At 42.2% G+C, this 20391-nt stretch overlaps 1 protein-coding gene across 2 annotated transcripts in view; it reads right to left on the bottom strand.

Moving 5' to 3' along the window:
* The window catches only part of hecw1a (HECT, C2 and WW domain containing E3 ubiquitin protein ligase 1a), a 95182-nt gene that overhangs the window by 11810 nt on the left and 62981 nt on the right, over positions 1-20391 (bottom strand). For both annotated transcript variants that reach the window (XM_085467477.1, XM_085467478.1), the window contains 13 exons: positions 17882-17980; positions 11276-11429; positions 10265-10368; positions 9619-9725; positions 9220-9405; positions 8195-8329; positions 6353-6467; positions 6169-6265; positions 5732-5815; positions 5529-5635; positions 2572-2686; positions 1963-2076; positions 1219-1371 (listed from right to left, as the gene is read on the bottom strand). In XM_085467477.1, the coding sequence (XP_085323603.1) occupies positions 1219-1371; positions 1963-2076; positions 2572-2686; positions 5529-5635; positions 5732-5815; positions 6169-6265; positions 6353-6467; positions 8195-8329; positions 9220-9405; positions 9619-9725; positions 10265-10368; positions 11276-11429; positions 17882-17980 (1570 nt within the window). The remainder of the gene's footprint in view (positions 1-1218; positions 1372-1962; positions 2077-2571; positions 2687-5528; positions 5636-5731; positions 5816-6168; positions 6266-6352; positions 6468-8194; positions 8330-9219; positions 9406-9618; positions 9726-10264; positions 10369-11275; positions 11430-17881; positions 17981-20391) is intronic.

Raw genomic sequence — 20391 nt, 5'->3', positions numbered from 1 at the left:
ACTGTCACATTATGGAAAGAAGGGTCTAGATTGTAATCTCATGGTCGCCTGGGACCTTTCTATGTGGAGTTCGCAGGTTCTCCCTTTACCTAATGAGTTTTCACCAACAGTGCAGAGACATGTTAGCTTAATTAGTGTTTTTAAATTGGCTGACAGCAACTTTCTTTCACTGTTGTACTTAACTGATCACAATTTCAAGGCAACCCAAGTCTTTTAGGGGCACAAAGACAACCTTTGCTAATTGGACAGTACCTAATTATTTGGGAACAAAGTGGTTTCTGCAACCCTCACCAGATTTAGAGTAATGTCCAAAACACCAGGCCTTGAATATATTTGTATGGTTCCTCCTACTTTTATTTCCGTATGCATGATGCTTATATTTTGTCTCAGCATCCTGATTATCATGCACGACGCTCAGAGCAAGGATCAGCTAATAGAAAGATGCTGATGATGCCTGTGTTTTCATAAAAAGTGCATGTTGAACAAGACAACTATGGAAGGCGTTCACTGTTGAACGACCACAGGGAACGACAGGAACACAAAAGAACGAATGCTGCTCCTAAAGTTTATGTTAGGAGAAATCCTGCATCACATGTGAGGGAAATACTGAAAAATGGCGTCCTTAGGTAACATATAGCAGTGAGCCGAGGGCAGTCATGTCTTGGACTGAGACTTTCTTATTGTCTTCATTATGACAGGACAGCCCACTTGCCACGGCACTTTTAAACGCTTCTGCTGTGGACAGACGACTGTTTCTGAAGCATGCTTTAAGAAGCTGTCTTATGTCAGTGACAGCTTTTCACATATTTCATTTCATGCTTGTTTGTTCACATTGTAAAATGTGTAAGGAACTGAAAGGTTATGGCATTCATTGTGTGTTCCCAGTCAAAACACTCATCTGTGGTCTGAATATATTTATAAAAGAGGCTTTTTATTATTTTCAATTCAATTCATTTTTTTTTATACAGCGCCAAATCACAACAACAGTTCCCTCAATGTGCTTCATATTATAAGGTAGACCCTACAATAATACATACAGAGAAAAACCCACCAATCATATGACCCCCTATGAGCAAGCACTTTGGTGACAGTGGGAAGGAAAAACTCCCTTTTAACCGGAAGAAACCGCCGACCGAACCAGGCTGAGGGAGGGGCGGGGCCATCTGCTGCGACCGGTTGGGGTGAGAGAAGGACGTGAGTATGCATCACACAGCTTACCATTCCAGATGGTTCTCAACAAACGCTGACATGGGGCTGATCTGCACGGTGTAGGTGTCATTGGCTGAGTATTCAAACAGGCCGTAGTATGGATTGAATAGCTCCTGAGACAAGAGGAAGAAGAACTCTCTGGAAGGACCGCTGTAATCTAACCTGAAGAGAGAAGATGCAACTTCAACTGACAATACAGGCTAATTCTGGACTACTAAACGGTGTTTAAGTAGTCGACTGTGAACTAAATACGACTATTTGTGCTGCACCTGAGTACAGGAGTGAATGTAAGCATTTCTGAAGACGCCAGTGCTGCCAGAGCTAAGCTGCCAGAAACTGAGAGGTCACTGAGCGTGTACCGCTGGCTCTTAATACCGCCATCACACGGGGCCTCTACCTTCATGCATGAAAACTCATTTTCTGCGCTGAGGAAGATTCTAACTGCGGTGCGTGCAGTCACGGTGTGAGCTTGTGGAGCACGCCCTTGGTACACTTTGTGGTCATGTTTCTAGATGACAGCACATACAGTATGGCCGCATTACGCATTCTAGTTTTCAGTGGATTCATCTAGTGATGCATTGTAGTTGTATGTGTGTAGTTGGCATGGATGAGCACATGTCCAGTGTTCAGTTAGTGTTTATACCACTCAGCTTCTTCCTCACACAGTTTGAGGCTTCTACAGTGTGTGACAGCAGTATTGTAGGCACTGCAGTGGTACGTCCACGGTCACCTGTTCGTGTTTATTTGTCTTACCCCTCCTCCCCAAGGAACGTGACATAGAGTTTATTCCTCTGCAGCTCTTTGCGTGAATATGCCATCACTTGGTTGAAGGTTCCTTCCAGTAGATGTTCTCTCCTGATGAGCAACCTACAACAAGCAGGACAGCTGAAACGCACCGATATACCCCAAAAAACCTCACCACTGTTTAAGCAATGCTGACACATTCATACAACATAAGTATCATTTCTAAAGGGGCGCTCTGTTTGATTACTGAACAACACATTTAAAAAAAGAGGACTTCACCACTCTCCTTTATAGCTACGACCATGTCTCCATGGAGTAGACACAGTGAACAAATATGTCTTTGGACATATTTTAAAGTTGCATCAGGACCTATGCTGATACATGTGCAATGTAAATAAATACATATTATGTCTAATGGGCATCAAACTCTGCCATGATAAAATGAGTTGCGCCATTTGGGTCTTACTTCGATTCAGTTTTATTCATATAATGCCAAAAGTTACCTCAAGGGTCTCAAACCTCGAGGTAAAGAACCCCAATAATAGACAGAAAACCCCAACAATCAAAGGACCCCCTATGAGCAAGCACTTGGCAACAGTGGGAAGGAAAAACTCTCACTTGATCTTTCCTGGCCCCTGGGCGTATCCTTTAGCTTCTAATTTCCTGTAGAAGTTTCGCAGTTTGGCTTCAAAGTCTCTGCGGTAAGGAGCTGGAGCCCTGGCCCTCTGCAAGCCTGCACACAGAACACAAGTTGCATTACTCTGCCAGTCAGTAAAACTGCAGTTACAGTTACACTCAGCCAGTTATGTGAAGGGAATCACCATGTAGTCCACCAAACAGTCTAACAACAGATTATGAAACCCTCTGAGGCAAAACCTTTTTCAAAGGAATGCCAAATAAAAATGACTTGAATGAAATGAACTGGTTTCTGCATACAAACATTTTTTCTATGTAAGTGTTTTCTATGTAACACTCACTCACATGTAGGTCTCCCAGATGGACAGCAACTTGGGGTTAATATCTTGCCCGAGGATATCTGGCATACAGACTGGAGCAGTCCGAAATCTAAACCATCAGCCATCCAATTAGTAGAGTACCAGCTCTTCCTCCTGAGCTACAGCCACCACCGTTCTGCCACCCAGTTCTTCTGCATGTGTCACACTGAAAATATGTGCTTCTTGCACAAGTTGGGAAGTTGTTCTACCAACTTTGTTCAAAGTGGGAGGCAGGGTACAGCCTAGGCAGGTGGCCAGGCTGTCACGGGCCTATTGACTTTATTTCATATCTCACTGCTAAGAAACAGCAGTCACTAGTCTTATCAAGCTGTTAATCACTAGAATCCCCTTTACAGTAATAACTGCAGCACGGTAAACAGTCAGCTCTATTAGATATCATCCAGCTGCAAAAAAACAACCCACACTTGTTCCTCATCTTGTACACACTGTGTGATAACATCTGCTTATTCTTACTTGTAACACAGAAAAATTAAGCACACGTTTTTCTTGCTGAGGTTTGGGTTTTACTCTCCTGGTGGCCACTGGCTAACACCTGGCATTTATGGTGATACAGTGTTTCCCAGATTTTTCACTCTTCTTCTCTTTGCCTGTGTGAGTTTATTGCTAATCGGCTCTCGTTTTACTTCCTGTCTTGTCCTGAAGGATCGTTTCTGTGCTCACCTCCCTTTGTTCTTTTCATGCCTGCATTAGTGTCTGATTGAATTTACCTGTTCTCTTTGTTCTTTATTATTTAGTCTTTCCTTCTGCTGACTCACATTTTTTAAAAATGATTTAGTGTAAGTAAGTTCATTGGCTCTTCCTGTCACAGTGTGACGTGGTGTTTAATTAACTGTGAGGCTAATTATAGTTCCTTGTTTTTCTACCCATCTGCTGGCTCCTGCCTGCACATTAGTTGCTCTCATCTGTGACAGTCGAGGCTTTTGCCTTCATTCATTTCCCTCCTACTCCAATCTTGGTGCTAAAGTTATCAAATTATAGCAAAAAAATCCTTTCCAGCATTAAAGGATCAAACATGCTTCAAGGGTCAGTAAGAAGTAAGAGTAGGCAGCGACGGATAGTTCTAACGGTGAATGAGTGATATGAAACGGTTCAGTGCTCATCGTTTCAACAAAGACAACAGCACAACTAATGAATGAAACACATTTACAGACCAGGCTTCCCTGCTGTGACCTAGTTTCCTTTTATAGAGTCTCCCATCAAGAACACGCACACCCCAAATCACACTCACAAAAACACTGTTGAGGCCTGTTAGAAGTCTGCTGGAGCTCATTAAGATAAGATTAGAGCAGCATCGCATAGCACAGCAGGTTCTGTCATACAGTGTGTCTATTATGAGTTGTCACTGTGTGTGAGTGTCTATTGTGTGCACTGTGATGGGCTCAGATTTCATCACCTGCATATGTGATCAGCTTTTCTGTGTTTTTTGCACACATGGTTGCTTCAAACAGCAGGTACACACAAGCACACATCCGTGAAAATACCCGACAGCAAACACCTCCTGCTGTGTGATACAGTCCAAGAATTCAGTTTTGTTGAATGAAATTTTATTCTTTAAATAGAATTTTTACTTAACACTACTTAGCGTGCATGCCTGTCTGCTAGCATTAGCTAACAACGTAGCACTCCTACTTCTTGTCCCAAAAAAGTGAAAGAAAGAAAAAGAGAAAGTTTTGATAACCAAACATTAATGTCGAGACTTCAAATGAGTCTAAAACCAATAACATCACAGTGGTTATGTCCATCTTTTATATACAGTCTACTGTATTATGGTCACCTGTTATTGGTGAATGCCACATGCATCCTGTTCCTCCATTTCTAGGCTGGAATGCTAAACCAGTAGCATATCACAGATCATACCAATGTAGGGACATAAATAGGTAGTTTCATGGTTACATGTTATATGTCACAGTTACTATAATGTCAAGTGCTTCTTTTTCTTTCAGCTGCTTCCTTTAGGGGGCGCCGTCTCACCCTATCCCCAGCACCCTTCTCTGTTACACTAACCACATTCATGAATCTTATCTGTGTTCTAAGGCCCTAAGGCGCTCGCTTGACATCCGTAACTATACTTCATCATCAACACTGTCAAAGCAAACTTTAAATCTGTGGAGCTCTTTCTCAGCATGAAGCCATACTGCTGCTCACTCATCATCACCCCTCTTCTTAACTTAGCTTCACCAACTCTTTCCCACAGCTTCTTGGTACGGCTGATCAGCTTGATCCCTCTCTAGTTAGCACAGAGGGAAAGAACAGCTCTCTTAATTCTTGTTTCCTTTTCTTGCACCCTCCACCCTCTTTCCAATTCCACCTTCCGTGTAAGTAAAAGCCCATCACTTGTACTTCTTTTTCTCACTTCTTTGGGGGTTATAAATTTGAAATGAAATAAATGTCAAAAGAATATATTAAAACTAAACAAAACAACGACAATAGCACATGCTAGCATAATTGTGACACAGAGCCACTATAAAAGTTGCGGCTAGGAATTAATTAGTGAGAATTTGAAAGAGGAAGTCATTATAAAGGATGCAGCATCGTTAAAGGAATGGTAACAAGTCCTACCGGGAGAGTTCTGTGGCGACGAGGCGGGGGAACAGCGAGGAGAGAAGCTGAGGTTGTGATGGATGGGGTGAGGTGGAACACATGACATGATTTCCTCTTCAAATAAACTGCAAGAAACAGAGCAGAGAAGCAAAACTTTGATTAGTGGCGTGAAAGTAGACACTGGGTTTGAAGCTGAATCCACCTGAATCCAAGTTCTTCACCTTAACAGGATGACCAGGTCAGCATCACATGACAGCTTCTCCACTCCCTGATTTCCTTCAGTCCTGACGTAGTGGATCTTCTCCCTGAACAATCGAGAGGGAAACGAATTGGTTTGTAATTTGTCTCTTTAAAGATATCTCATCCCTCCCTCAGGTACGACCAGTCTGTCTGCTCCTGCTGCTGAGAGACAGCGTGATGCCACCACCTCCAACATCTCAGCAGCAGTCATGAGTCAGGCAGAGGGACTTATGAAGCATTGTTAAAAAACACCAAGACAGAGAGACCAATACACTGTGCTGATTATCTACTCATTTTAAGCTTTGTCTGGTTCAAAGTTATCGTTGCCTCTACTTGTCTCTTAATCGTATAAAACAAACCCTAACATGATTGTTAATGACGCTGGCATCAGGCGGATATTTTACGTGAGAAAGCGTACCTCAGTGCATGGTTCCTAGTCAGGCTGGGCTGTCGCTCCTGTAACAAGTCAAATATGTTTGGCTGTCGAAGAAATGCCACTATCTTGTCATTGTAAGCTGGTGAGAGAAGCAGTCAGACATAAACACGGTAAAAGAACGACTCATCAGTAAAAAATACAAACAATGGGCCGGTGATGGGCTTACATGGAGCGCTCAGCTGCTGTGAGTCAGCATAATGCTGACTTCGTATAGCAGCTACCAAGCTGTTTCCTGGCCTGGCCATCAGAGACGCCCCTCGACTCCTGGACACATCAGAGGCCTGAAACAAAAACAACATAAGACTGCTGTCCAAATATAATGAAAGATTTAGTCGTGGACATTTTTTATTTATCTCCTGATTAGACTCGACAAGGGAAGAAGGGCGCATATATATCCTACACTGAGCAGTGTGCCGTAACCGTGAGAAAAACAACCTTTATTGTCATTTCTGCTGCAGTGGTTTGTCATCCACGTTTCTGCTCTTGCACTCTTGACAGGGGCACCCACGCGGTTGTTATACTGATATACTCCAGGTACCAAAATATGTTTTTCCCAGAGCTAATTTTTACAGTTTTATATGTGAAAAAGTTTCTGGTTTTTAAGTTAATTATGCACATATGTTAATTACCATTTTGTTAGAGTCCAAATTGAAAATAAAACCAGATTCAGTGAAGTATTTTGAGGTGAGTGCCCCCAAATCTCAATAATACTGTATCAATGAATTCTGAACAAAGATTGAATCCTTGTTTAGGAATGTGTCACGGTCCTTTGGCCTCGTGTTTCATGTTTTTGGCTGTATTTGAAGTCTCAGTTTGTCTCAGTACTCTGCTGTGACGCGCTGCTGTGCTGCCATGTTTTCCCTGATGTTTTTTGGACTGTCATTAAAGGTGAGCCTTTCATTCATTCCACCTGTGAGTCAGCATTCTGCCCTTATTCAGCCTCACATGTATATTGCACAAAGAGCAGAAGCTGTCAAAATAAACATATTACATTGTAAGACTTTACAACTGGCTCTTTAAAGAGCACTGCGTTCATTCTCTGCCAAATATAAATGTTTTAATATCTTACCCAACCCGTCCAGCACAGTGGAAAGATAGAGGGCCAAATGTCATGTGATATTTCACTACAAGCTATAATAAGCAACAGCGCCTTGGCCAAACGAATCCACGGATGGAGACCCCACTTAAAATTTGGTTTGCTGCAGTCAGAGAAAAACAAAATAAGGAACACTGATAAGCAGTGCATTGATACAGTGCTCTACTTTGAATTATTTCTTATTCAAGCTTTATTCCCAACAAAACAGATTGCTAGTCCTTCAGTAAAGACTAAGGGGCTTTGATCTGGAAAAATTGGAAAAGGAGGTGAATTTCCTCTTATGACTGGAAACATGAGGAAAATTCACTAATAGGTGGAAAAGCCCATCCACTCAGTTTTGGAGGCAGTTTGGATGGAGAAGCTATTCAAATAACGATGGCGTTGGACGTCTAGTTGTGGAATAAAATGTTTCAGGACATGACCACTACTCCAGCGATTCTTGTTTAAGTTAAAAACAGACATGACTCTTTTGTCTTTTCAGACTCTTGTCGCGCGGCAAGGTCTGCGGTGACGCTGCAGGTGACGCACCTGAGCAGCATCCGCAATCACGCCTCGCTGGCTTAAAAGTCTGTGTCTGTCTAATGTGGTTGTTGTTCATGTGTTCGGCGGCTGACCTGAAAAGCTGCAGCCGAGCCGTGTGATTGTGCACAGCGACCGCGTGCGGAAAGAGTAAATAAAGAAAAGCAAAAAGTGTGGTAGGGTCGTCATCTGTGTCACATTGGTGCCGAAACCCCGGAGGCGGCATGGTGGAACCGTGACCGGGCCAGCCAGGGGAGGAGCTGGCCCAAATGCTGCCACCCAGCAGGATCGAGCAGGGCGTGCTGCTAATTGAGAATCTGATCCGGTCCTGTCCGACACCGCTGCCATTTTCTGAGTATTTGTAAACCGACAGATGCAGATGGGTTAGAGTACCTCCCCGGCGCTGTAGCTGCGTAGTCTCTGCAGGTGCTGTTTGTGGGCGAGGTGGCCAGGCAGCCGGCCATTCTGCAGAGGTATCCGAGGGTCGATGAAGGTCGTGGCTCGGCTGTTGTGATCTACAAAGAAAGACTAAGAGACAGACAAAAAAGGACTGAAGCAAACATGTTGATTGATAACAGAAAACACACTCATATTCTTTGCTGTTGTTAATCATTCAAAATGAGAGGTTCCAACTGTTAATGGCAGCACCAGCATAAAATAAATAAATCAAACTTGAACATTTGCATTAAATACACAAAGGTAATCTGGAGAGCACTGAGCTGGTTCAGTGTAGTCACATAATGGAAAACGAGAATTATTGTAACGTGTGCAATGGATCTGTGATCTTGTTGACTATCAAATAGTTGCATCAAAGAAGAGGACCAGGTTGGCGAGCACTCAGTCAGTTGATGTCTTCAAAGCTATTTCGGTGTGTCAGAGAAGTCAAACAGATAAATCTGCTACTATATTGAATTTAAATGGGGTCATGCTGGCAATTATATGCAGTCTGAAAACCTGTTTCTGTCTAAATACATAGAAATTCCCATGAGCCCTTACTTACTGTTCATATTTCATGCCTTAACAGTGCGGTCCAGGTCAACTTTGACCAGGGCCAAGAGTTTCGTCAAAATAAGTGTCTTTATCAAATTTTCTACTATTGAAATATTTAGAAAGTGTACATTTCTTATTTGGCATTAATAAATGGATCAGTAATGCTCATTTAAAAAGAAAAGAACACCCTAGAACTGTTGGGATTCATTAAATATCCACGTAAGTATAACAACTGTTAAATGCCATCCTCGGTCTATATCGTAAAATAAATTCACATAACCACCATGTGGTGGAAACAGACAGTGCTTATGAAGGTCCTCTCAGCTCCATGACGTATCGCTTCACCAACATTTCCAAGCACAAGGACTTGCTGACTATCAGGCGCTGACATTTGCTGAAAGGGCATTCATGTGGGCGAGTTGTCCTACCTTGCCCTGGGGGTCTGTTTTGATTTCCCAACCCCTTGGCAGCTCCAGCTGACTATCTGCAAACTTGTTGAGGAAGACCACAAGGTCCCTGTTATGTTGGTAGCGCTCAAAGTTTCTGGCATCACGGCGCACCTTCAGGATCATGTGCTTTACACAGCTGCTGCTGGTGAACATCCGGTACGCTGCCTATAGTCACAAATTATAGTCACCAAAAATTATCGAGCGTGGGACTCTTAATAAACCCATTAAACGACTTAATACTACAGTATTTCACCCTGGATAAGAACAGTACTGTGACAGCAAGATATCCACATCAGTGAAAAAGCCCAACAAAGGGCTCCTGGTTCAATAAACATATAATATGTGCTTGTACGTATCTTTTTGTATGTTTATACTCACATAGTTGCTGTGCAACACAGTAAAAAATTCTGGGTGTGTGATGAACTTGACAGCAGGAGACTGGAGGAGATGGCTGATCTTCTGTTGATTGACAGGGGAGGCGGGGCCTGCAAACAGGCAACAGGCCATTTAGGAAGCTTATATAATGAAATCTTTACTATTTATTACTGTTTTGTAAACCAACCCATGCAGTTTGATGTACATTAAAGTGCAACTGCTACAGTTTTTTTTCATCATTTAAGACAATCAGGTAATTTCAGCATCCCAACTATACAAGAGCGAATTATAAACCATGTTCATGTAAAATATTAGAGGGTTTACAGGAATATGATTGCTAGTGTGTCAGATGGAGGCGGAGGACAAGCTGAATAGGTGGTATTTTCAAACTGTTGCTAACACAACATGATTTTTGACTGTGATGTCATGTACTCTGTGCCAGTGCATACATATAGCATCAGTCCACAACATTTAAAGCATTGCTTTAGAAAACAGAACCTGCAGTAACACATACACATAGGCAGGACCTTCACAATTACACAACATAACCCAGCACACATCAGGACACTTGTCTTTCATGCGTAATGACGGTGGTATTAAAAGGCGCAGGCCGTGTGAGTGTAAAGCATGAGAGGGCTCAGTGCTGTACCTGTCTGAGTGGAGTCAGGATCAGTTTCAGTACTGCTGCTCCGCTCAGTCCTCTGACTCCCTCCACTCTCTTCTGTGGCCATAGTCCTCTGTATGTTCTGGTACCTGCATAATAAACGACAGCCAGGAATCTGAGAACCTTTCAAAAGTGTCCATTTCTGTCTCATGTCACATCATATTTACTACTTCATGTTTTCGATCCCTTTTCCAGACACCAGATGTCACCCTGACTCCACATTAGTTTATCTTACTGCACAGGCTCAGACTATTGAGTGCTACCTCACCTTTCTGTTCAAACTGGTGGTTTGGCTGCAATTTGTACTTTACATAGATAGTTTCAGCTACACTATATTTCCACTTCTAATTTGTACATTATTATATTTTTATTACAAATATTTTAGATATATCTGACTAATGTACTTACAAAATAAAGATCTGACACAGAAAAACACATTTACTTCTGTCAAAAATGTTTATAAACTATGTTTATAAATTATGACATGGATAAAGACTAAAAATCCAATTGATTAAGAAATGTATGTATTCTGGTCATTTTAATCGAATTACTATAAAGTACATTTCATTGAGAAGATACCAAGTGTCTCTTCTCTTCCACACTTCATTCATAATCCTTCCATGTTTTATGGAAGTAAAGCAAACATAGTTACTGGCAGGACGAAGGTCCATTATAACCTGCGACCCACATTCACTGATCTCTGTGCTAGCCCACACCAGCTGATCACTCAAGTGATCCACTTCCCTCCCTTTTCTCTTCATACACTAACTGTGCATCTGCAAGCCTCTTTGCAACCGTCTGGACTCCAGATCCTCCATCCATGCTAACTTAATAATGAGGCATTCTTACTGCTTGCTGCATAGCAGGCGGAGGTACCAGAGCAATACCAACGAATATAAATCACTGCAGTTAAGAAATGTATCTTATTTTGACGGGTCTAGACAGAACTGCTGCAGTCTTACACTTGGAGTTTTCTCTGCGTGTTCCTATTCTGACCTTCTGTTGAGCTGCTCCATCTGATGTGTGGACCCTGAGCGAGGTATGCCATGGTTACATTTGGTAGCATGGCTCGGCCTCTGCCAGGTTGTGGTCCGGTTGACATGGTCCACGTAGAAAACTCTGCCATGGCTGTCAATCCGAGCTTCCCAGTCTGTGGTGACAGAGGGCAGTTTATTACATAAAGTTATTGGCGGAAGCACAGCTCCAGTGTCCACACATGAAGCAATTCACAGTGACAGGGCGACCAGGCACCACAGAAAGCCAATGGCATTCTGCGACTTCAAGCAACGGCAGGCAAAATAACTGCTGGCAAAGCAAAGAGGGCAGATCTTGAGCTGAATTTCAACACAAGTGATTGAAGTGACTGCCAGAGAGAGCAAAGGATACTGTTGATTGACATATGATATGGTGATAAATATGTCAGCGTGTTACCTAGGCAACCAGACTGGAAATGTCTTCTAGTGACAAAAAAAACAAAGAAGTAACAGAAATCCAGCTGCCTTGTTTACTTATTTTTGCAGGTTTAATTTAATAAACTACAGCTACAGTTTGAAATGTACATGCATTCATGGATGCCAAACTTTGGCTGCTAATTTTAGGGCACACTAATTTTGATAATTAGTGTGACCTGCTCTCTTTTCAAAGCTCAATAATTGTACCAAGCACATTCTTAAGAATATGTTACACAAATTCAAATTTATTTTTGATATTTTGAGATAAACACAGAATGGCGTTATCAAAGCCAAGGTCATAAAATGTAATCATTAGTTAGCAACAATTACCATGCTTGTGACCATAATTGACAACAGCTGGTACCTTCTACTCTACAACAGCTAAAAGGTGTGTTTGAGGGCACTTGTAGGACTGACAAGCACACAGTAAAGTAAAACATAGCAGAAACTCTGTGCAGTTCTGGGATGGAGTGCTGGAGATTTAAACAAGCCAGCAGTGTCTCTCAAAGAAATTTTAAGAACTGCAGATTCCAAAATCATCCGAGCTAACAGGTATACAAGTTACTGGGAGGTGCAGCAACTTCAGAGAACCAAATGGTCAGAAACAACCAGGAAACCGCCATGACACAGGAACGAAACTGCCTGAACAACCAGTGTCATGGAAACAAAGATATTATTATCATTATTGATGGAGATGGTTCCGGTAAGAAACCTTACATCCAAATACAGCACACTGACAATTTGAACAAAACCTCCAGCTGACCACATAGACAAAGGAAAATCCTTCTGGAAGACATTTTTAATCTATGATGAGATTAAAAGTATTTCGGGGTCTTGTTCACAAGTGACTGGAGAAGGGAGCGGGAGATCAACAGACGGAATGGTGCTGCGGCTGCAGTGATGCAGACGCTGCACCGGTCTGTTGTGGTGAAGAGAGAGCTGAGTGTAAAAGCGAAGCTCTCAATTTACCGGTCGATCTACGCCCCTCCCCTCACTTATGGTCACGAGCTGTGGGTAGTGAGTGAAAGAACGAGATGGCGGATCGGCAGAAGTTAGCTTCCTCCGAAGGGTGGGTGGCCTCTCCCTTAGAGATAGGGTGAGAAATTCAGCCATCCAGGAGGGGCTCAGAGTAAAGCCACTGCTCCTCCACATCGAATGGAGGCAGTTGAGGTGGTTCGGGCATCTGACAAGGATTCCTCCTGGGTGAGTGTTCCGGGCATGTCCCACCTGGAGAAGGCCCCGGGGCAGACCCAGGACACGCTGGACAGATTACATCTCTCGGCTGGCCTGTGAACGCCTTGGTGTTCCCCCGACAAGCTGGAGGAGGTGGCCAGAGGGAGGTCTGGGCTTCTCTGCTTAGTCTACTGACCCCGCGACCTGGCCCAGATAGGCGGAAGAAGATGGATGGATGGATGGATGGATGGATGAGACAAATGTTGAGTGCTTTAGTTGCCAGAGGTTTGTTTGGAGGAGTAAAGGTAAGGCTTTCAATCCTAAGAAAACTGCCAGCTGGTGCAATAAATATAAAATGAATCAAACCAAAAAAAAAACATTCAAAGAAATAAGCCAAACCCTTGACAGCAATGTCTAAGATGAGTAAGGTGTAATGGTGTGAGGTCCTTTCTGACATGACAAATGACAGATGATGAGATAGCAAATGTCTTCAGTTTGTTATATATAAATATTAAATGCTATTACCACATAGTCCTAACTATATCGAAGGCAAACTTTATTAAGCACTCAGTAGTACTTTTAGGACTACAAGAAACTACTACTACCCAACTTCTAGTCCATATTACCTGAAAGATGATTCCCTTAAAACCAAACACATGTAGAGAAGAGGTTCAGTTCTGAGTGAGGCTTTGGAGTAAACACCAGCTATTAGAATCAACCTGTCAATCAAAGCTGTCATACCTCAAAGTCTTAACAACATTCAAATGAATGAGTTAAAAAAAACACAGCTTGTAGGAAGAGGAACGCTCGATATATAGATTTTGGTATTTTGTAAGAACCATGTTTATTTTTGCTTTAAAAGTGGGCATTTTAACACAGGTTTATGTGGACTCACTTGCCTTTGAAGCCAACCTTAAGTGGCAATTACAGAAACTGCATCTTTGGGCAGTTCTAGGTTTGCTTCATTTTTTTTTGCCCTGGAGGCTGCTGCTTGTTGTTAAATGTAGCTATTCGGTCGTTAAGTGATGACGTGACGAATCCTGCTTCCGGGCCTAAAGTAGTCTGCGTTTAATATGGCTTTTGTGTTGTTAACATGTTTAATGTTTTGTATTTTCTTCTATTTGATCTCAAAAAGCTCCTAAAACAGTCAGTGATCACTGTTGACCTCCCTCGGCTTTTATTACCGCTAATCATTTATTTAAGCTCAGTTTTTAACACCTTAGGATGTAACTACAGCCCAGCCCATGCAGCAGTATATGAATGACTAACCTCGTATTGTGGATGGATTATCTCAGTTGTTCTCCTGGCTGAAGTTTGGTCCTTTTACAGCATCCTGCCATGCGATTACATTTGTTCCTGACCACCGAGAACACTCACGTTAACTTTTAACTGTAGCTCAGGTGGCAGAGCAGGTCAGCCACTAATCAGAAGGTCGGTGGTTCGATCCCAGGCTGCATCCTGGCTGCATGCCAAATATCCTTGGGCAAGATACTAACCCCATGTTTGCCTACTGGTGGTGGTCAGAGGGCCCGGTGGCGCCTGTGTCCGGCAGCCTCGCCTCTGTCAGTGCGCCCCAGGGCAGCTGTGGCTACAATGTAGCTTGCTATCGCCAGTGTGTGAATGTGTGTGTGAATGGGTGAATGACTGAATGTAGTGTAAAGCGCTTTGGGGTCCTATGGACTAGATAAGCGCTATACAAATGCAGGCCATTTACCATTAGAGTCTGAGTCTGCAGAGGGTCCCGGTGATGTGGAAGACATCATGCCTCGTCCCTGTACCAAAGACGCCTCGTCCCAGTGGCCCCCAGGATTACAGGCCCGTGGCACTGACCTCCCACATCATGAAGACCCTGGAAAGGCTCATCCTGGACCAGCTGCGACCCATAGTAAGACCACATCTGGATCCCCTTCAGTTCGCTTATCAGCCTCGTCTCGGAACAGAGGACGCCATCATCTACCTGCTCAATCGTGTCTACACCCATCTGGACCAGCCGGCGAGCACTGTGAGGGTCATGTTTTTTGACTTTTCCAGTGCTTTCAACACCATCAGGCCGACCCTCCTGGGTGATAAGTTAGCAGCGATGCAGGTGGATGCTTCTCTGGTGTCCTGGATTGTTGATTACCTGACAGGAAGACCACAATATGTACGTCTCCCACAGTGTGTGTCTGACAAGGTGATTAGCAACACAGGGGCACCACAGGGGACTGTCCTCTCCCCCTTCCTCTTCACCCTCTACACCACAGACTTCAGCCACTGCACAGAGACCTGCCATCTTCAGAAGTTTTCTGATGACTCTGCGGTGGTTGGATGCATCAGCAGGGATGATGAGACAGAGTACCGGGCTGTGGTCGACTCCTTTGTCACGTGGTGTGAGCAGAATCATCTGCAGCTCAACGTGGCAAAGACCAAGGAACTGATCGTGGACTTCAGGAAGACCAGGAAACACTTGACCCCTGTTTCAATCCAGGGGGTCAGTGTTGACATTGTGGAGGACTATAAATACCTTGGAGTACACATTGACAATAAACTGGACTGGGCTAAAAACACCACAGCACTTTACAGGAAGGGCCAGAGTCGTCTCTATTTTTTGAGGCGACTGAGGTCCTTCAACATCTGCCAGAAAATGCTGAGGATTTTCTATGAGTCTGTTGTGGCCAGTGCGATCCTCTATGCTGTTGCATGCTGGGGGAGCAGGCTGAGGGTCGCAGATGCCAACAGACTTAATAAACTGATCCGTAAGGCCAGCAATGTTGTGGGGATGGAGCTGGACTCCCTCAAGGTGGTGTCGGAGAGGCGGATGCTGTCCAAGATAAAGACAATGTTGGATAACACCTCCCACCCACTCCATGACATGTTGGTCAGTCACAGGAGCTCGTTCAGTGAGAGACTGAGATTACCGAAAAGCACCACTGAACGACACAGGAAATCATTCCTGCCTGTGGCCATCTCCCTTATACAACGCATCCACTTAACACACTGTTTGCTGCTACAACTACACATGTTTCTTTTCCAAATATTTATTTATAAGTGACTTATGTATGTATGTATGTATGTATATATATGTATATATTGTACTATTCTTAGTTAGCGTATTGTCTGTCTTGTCTTAATGTTGGTTTAAAATGGAGCACTGTAACAAAAAATAATTTCCCCCAGGGATCAATAAAGTATTCTGATTCTGATTCTGATTCTGATTACCATTTTATCGAGTGGAAAAAAAGTTAGCTTGTTTATATTATGCTAACATAGCTGTGTCGCTAGCGGTCACGTAGCACATCATTATATACCAGCTAGCCAAACTTCAGTAACCCTACAAACGTCACTGCTGTTTAGTTTTCTGTCTTCATTTATGTTGGAAGTGATAGCAGAGCTGTACGTTTTAATTTGTTTCCAAAACCCCGCAGTCAGGACATGCTATGTTGTATTTAGATAGAAGCTAGCGAGCTAACTCCCTGCTAACTTCTAACTCCGTTAAATGTCATAAATTCCGTTTTCATGGATGCCTGGGTGTTAAACTCAATTGTTACACCTGGTAGAGCAGAACGCTGATCATTTTATTAAAGATGAAAGACTTTAGACAGTTTTTCAACTCTCAGTAATGCCATAGTGATCGTTTGATATATGGACCTGCAGCGGAGTTTAGACCCAGACACGGCTAGTGACGTCAGACTTAACGCCCGGATAGACAGCAGTATCAGTCTTGTAGTGCCACATCCGGGATTTGTTTAGCCCTTTAATAGCGATAATGTGAACGTGTCGGACTAGTACCACTGCAGCTTTCCTCAGCTCTGTCTAACTGCTTTGGGAGTAGGAGGAAGATGAAGAATGCTCCCAAAGGACGAAAAACCCCTGTGTTGTTTTTCATGACTGCTCTGCCTGCCCACGCGCACAAACACTCTTGAGCAGCCTTTATTAGCTGTCCTGACTGTGTTTAGGGAATTAGTATCTCTAATCTAGGTAACAGTCTTGTTCTATTCTGGGCTCTAGGTGGTCTGGATCAGATTTTAGTGATCGAATAATGTCACTCACCTGTTCTCTTCAAAAGAAAAGATATATTATAAACATAGTACTTGACTGTATGTGTTGTAAGACCACTACATCCAGCCTGTCTGCAGAAAGCTTCTTGAATCCACATACTAAACATCAAGAAGGAATTAATATTGAAACTAGAGTGTGGCTTTTATGAATTACAAAATGAAATACTTTTAACTCATGGTCATATCTGATTTTCAAAGATAAAAGATTCTGTGAGCTCTGTGAGCAGTGCACAGATGAGCAGGACGTCATGACAACTGATTGGAAGTCAAGTGTGGTCCAAAAAGAGTCTACAGCACTGGAAAAACCAATGGCGCAAATTGCAAATTTGACATTATTATAGTCCTCAGGAAAACATTCCCAAACAATCCTTATTACTAATTACTCCTCACATTTTTTGTAGGCTTTCAGTTCACTCCATATTTACATGCTGGTTTTTTCTGGCTTGTAGGGATATTTATCAGACCAAGCAGAATGGATGGATGAATGAAACAAAAAAGGTTTGTGATGCTGTAAGCACAAAAACATTACAATTGGAAAAAACTCAGCAGCAGTTTCTCTTTTACAAATACAGTACTTTTACAGTACTGTGTGAGAAAAATGGTGCTTGCAGGGGAAACAGTGATTGGGGACTCTCAGTGATGATGTAACGGCTCGGTTGAGTTTAGGCTTTCTGACAGCCTATCAGTATAGGCCAGCGAGCCATCCAACAATCCTACTCAGAGTAAATCTCCAACCATGTACCATGAAGCAGAGAGCAGTATGAAGCTGTATGTTCAAAGCTCGATGAGTACGTAAGGAGAGACGAGACAATGATAAGAAACACAGAGGAGAAGGAATGTATTTGGAAAGCAAATAAATGTGGCGGCATGCACACACAGCACAAACACTCAGAGTGTTAGCATGAGACTCCAGAGTAAGACTGGGAGCTGTTGGTTCTTACTTGGAGGTAAGGCTTGGTCAGTGGCAGCAGGAAAATGGTTTAGGTCATGGCTGGGTCGCAGGACTGGAAGATGGCCAACAGGAGGGGAGAAGCTTGAGCCTACAGGACATTAGAGAAACAGCACGGGGTGAATTACCATAGGGCCAAGGATATTCTGTACCAACTATAAGACTGGGAATAAACTGGACTTTGCCCACATAGATGTGGAATCCCCATGTGTTGTTAGTTAGATATGTGAACACTGAGGCTGTAGACAGACATGCCCAATGTTTCATATATAGATGTCATAGAGTTAATGACATGTAATGTTAGCATATATTTGGCTAATGCTACTGTAACTGTTTATCAAATCAATAAGGTTAAAGAAAAATCAGTGAAAGCTGAAATACCAATGTGTCAGTTTACCAATGAAAGGTTAAAAAAGAATATTTATTCTCAACAATTTTAATAACAAATTCATTTTGTTTTCGAATCAGAACATTTCCTGTTGTTAAATTTGAGAACCCGATACTTGTCTTTATCTTGCTAGTTTTACATTAGCTTAATATACAGTTGGGGTCATAAAGGTGCTTATACTGATGAGCATGAATGTCATGTTAATTTTGGGTTTTAATAATAGGAAGGTGAAATGACTGTGCAGCATAGGTCTTTAGCAACTCAAGAATTGGGTGTAAATAAATCTGTACAAGTTGCATCTCAAAACAAGCTCCTGGCATAATTCTCACTGGATATTTGACCATTCGTCTTGGCAGAATTGATACTGTTTATTTAAATTGGTTTCTTGCCTGGCATGAACTGAGCACAAATTTTCAAATGTTATGAGTATTGGTCAGTAAATGCTGTCAAATAAATCCTTTTGCTGGCAAAGAGAAACTATCAACAGTGTCCCAAATTACCATGACATTCATGTTGCAGTTATGTCAACTTCTGAGATTATAATCTAAATCATTTTTATTTATAATGAAATTGGTAGACAAGAGTATCTAAAAAATGAAAATATTTCTTGGAACATCTTTCATGCCCTGCAGACACATAAACAAATCATGCCCATCTGCCAACCACATTCCTTTAATCTCTTTTTGAACTACTCTACCACCAGCACCAATAACAAGAGCTAGAAGTTAGTCTTTCAGCTAATTGCCCCACCAACAATAAACGCTGTCTCCATTTACATATATATATAGTTACTATTACTTGGAGACTGTTTTGAAATAGTCTCTAACAGCTTTTCCATCAGCTAGTAAAATGGTAAAATGGTGAGTGAGTATGTGGTCTGGATGAAGGAAAATGTGTGTTAATGCGAAGTGCAAACAGACATAGCATGCTTTGAGATGGGATTGTGATAGGATTAGCTGGAGTCAGCCTGAGGGAAATGTAATCCATAAAATGCTATCACATTAATGAGCAAGCTTTCCTTCCACTAAAAAAGAAACATTGATCACCAAGGAGAAGCACTGATGCTCAGGCATCAAATGTCTTTAACATGAGTACACACTGGCTGTACATACATTGCAAAACACAGAAACATCACTGTTGAGGTAGGACTGTGACAGAAGGCCATGATATGCATCACTGTGTGTAACTCGTTAATTGAGATTTGCCGCATTAATGCAGTTATGGCGTTAACGTCACTTTAACGAGATTAACGCTGACAGCACTAATATATATACATTAAAAAAGAGAGGTGAGATGATTTAAGGCTTCAGTGCTTGGGCTTTAGGGTGGAGATGGCCAATGTCTATCATTACCTCTTGTAAAATATAGTTGGAAGGCAAAGCTGGACAGATCACCTTTGCCTTAAAGGTTCTCATAGGCTGAGATTATAGAAAGCTCCAATTACAGGCTATAAAGTTTCTATAGTGGAAAAGCAGATTTTAATAATAAAACTAGTCTAAAGTTCCAAAAGCACACAAGTTAAAGTAAACCAGGAGAATCCGAAACAACATTCTGGCACCTTCAATTAATAAGTAATCAAATCGAGCAGTTCAATAAAGACAGAGGAACATTTCTTCCTGCTGATGTTCATGCTGGTAGATGGCAGTAAAGTTTTAATCATGGAAATTCACCACAGAGGTGACTAGCATTACAGAAGTGAGTGAGCACATATGAAGTAATGTTTATAATTGCTTCAAAAATCTCAACAAATACCACAAAACACAAACTTTTTGTGCAGTTTGGAACACAATATGCTTGGGAGTTAAAGGTACAGAGGCTTGGATTTCCCAGAAGTTAAAGTGTGCCAAGGACAGTAATCAGTGATCAGATGTAAGAGAGAGAGAACGAGGAGAAAGATTAGAAATTTTCAAAGTTAAGGACTGGCATAGTTAAAATTGTTTTTCAAATCTTTAAAAATATGAAAAAACAAATTTAAGTAATATAATTTTGTTATTGAAAGGTTAAATGAGAATACATGACAGTTTAATGTAGTTTATTGCCAGTTAAAAGCATTAGTTTGAAGTGTGGTAATAAAGTTAACAGTAATGTACTACAATGGACTTGTCAAAGCAGCC

This window comes from Copadichromis virginalis, linkage group LG9, assembly GCF_057382275.1.
Source record: "Copadichromis virginalis isolate Kocher_CV1m ecotype Utaka linkage group LG9, C_Virginalis_male_GT1.1, whole genome shotgun sequence".
In the NCBI taxonomy this organism is placed as follows: Eukaryota; Metazoa; Chordata; class Actinopteri; order Cichliformes; family Cichlidae; genus Copadichromis; species Copadichromis virginalis.
The sequence above is the reverse complement of the archived record's forward strand: the minus strand, read 5'-3'. Positions and strand labels throughout refer to the sequence as shown.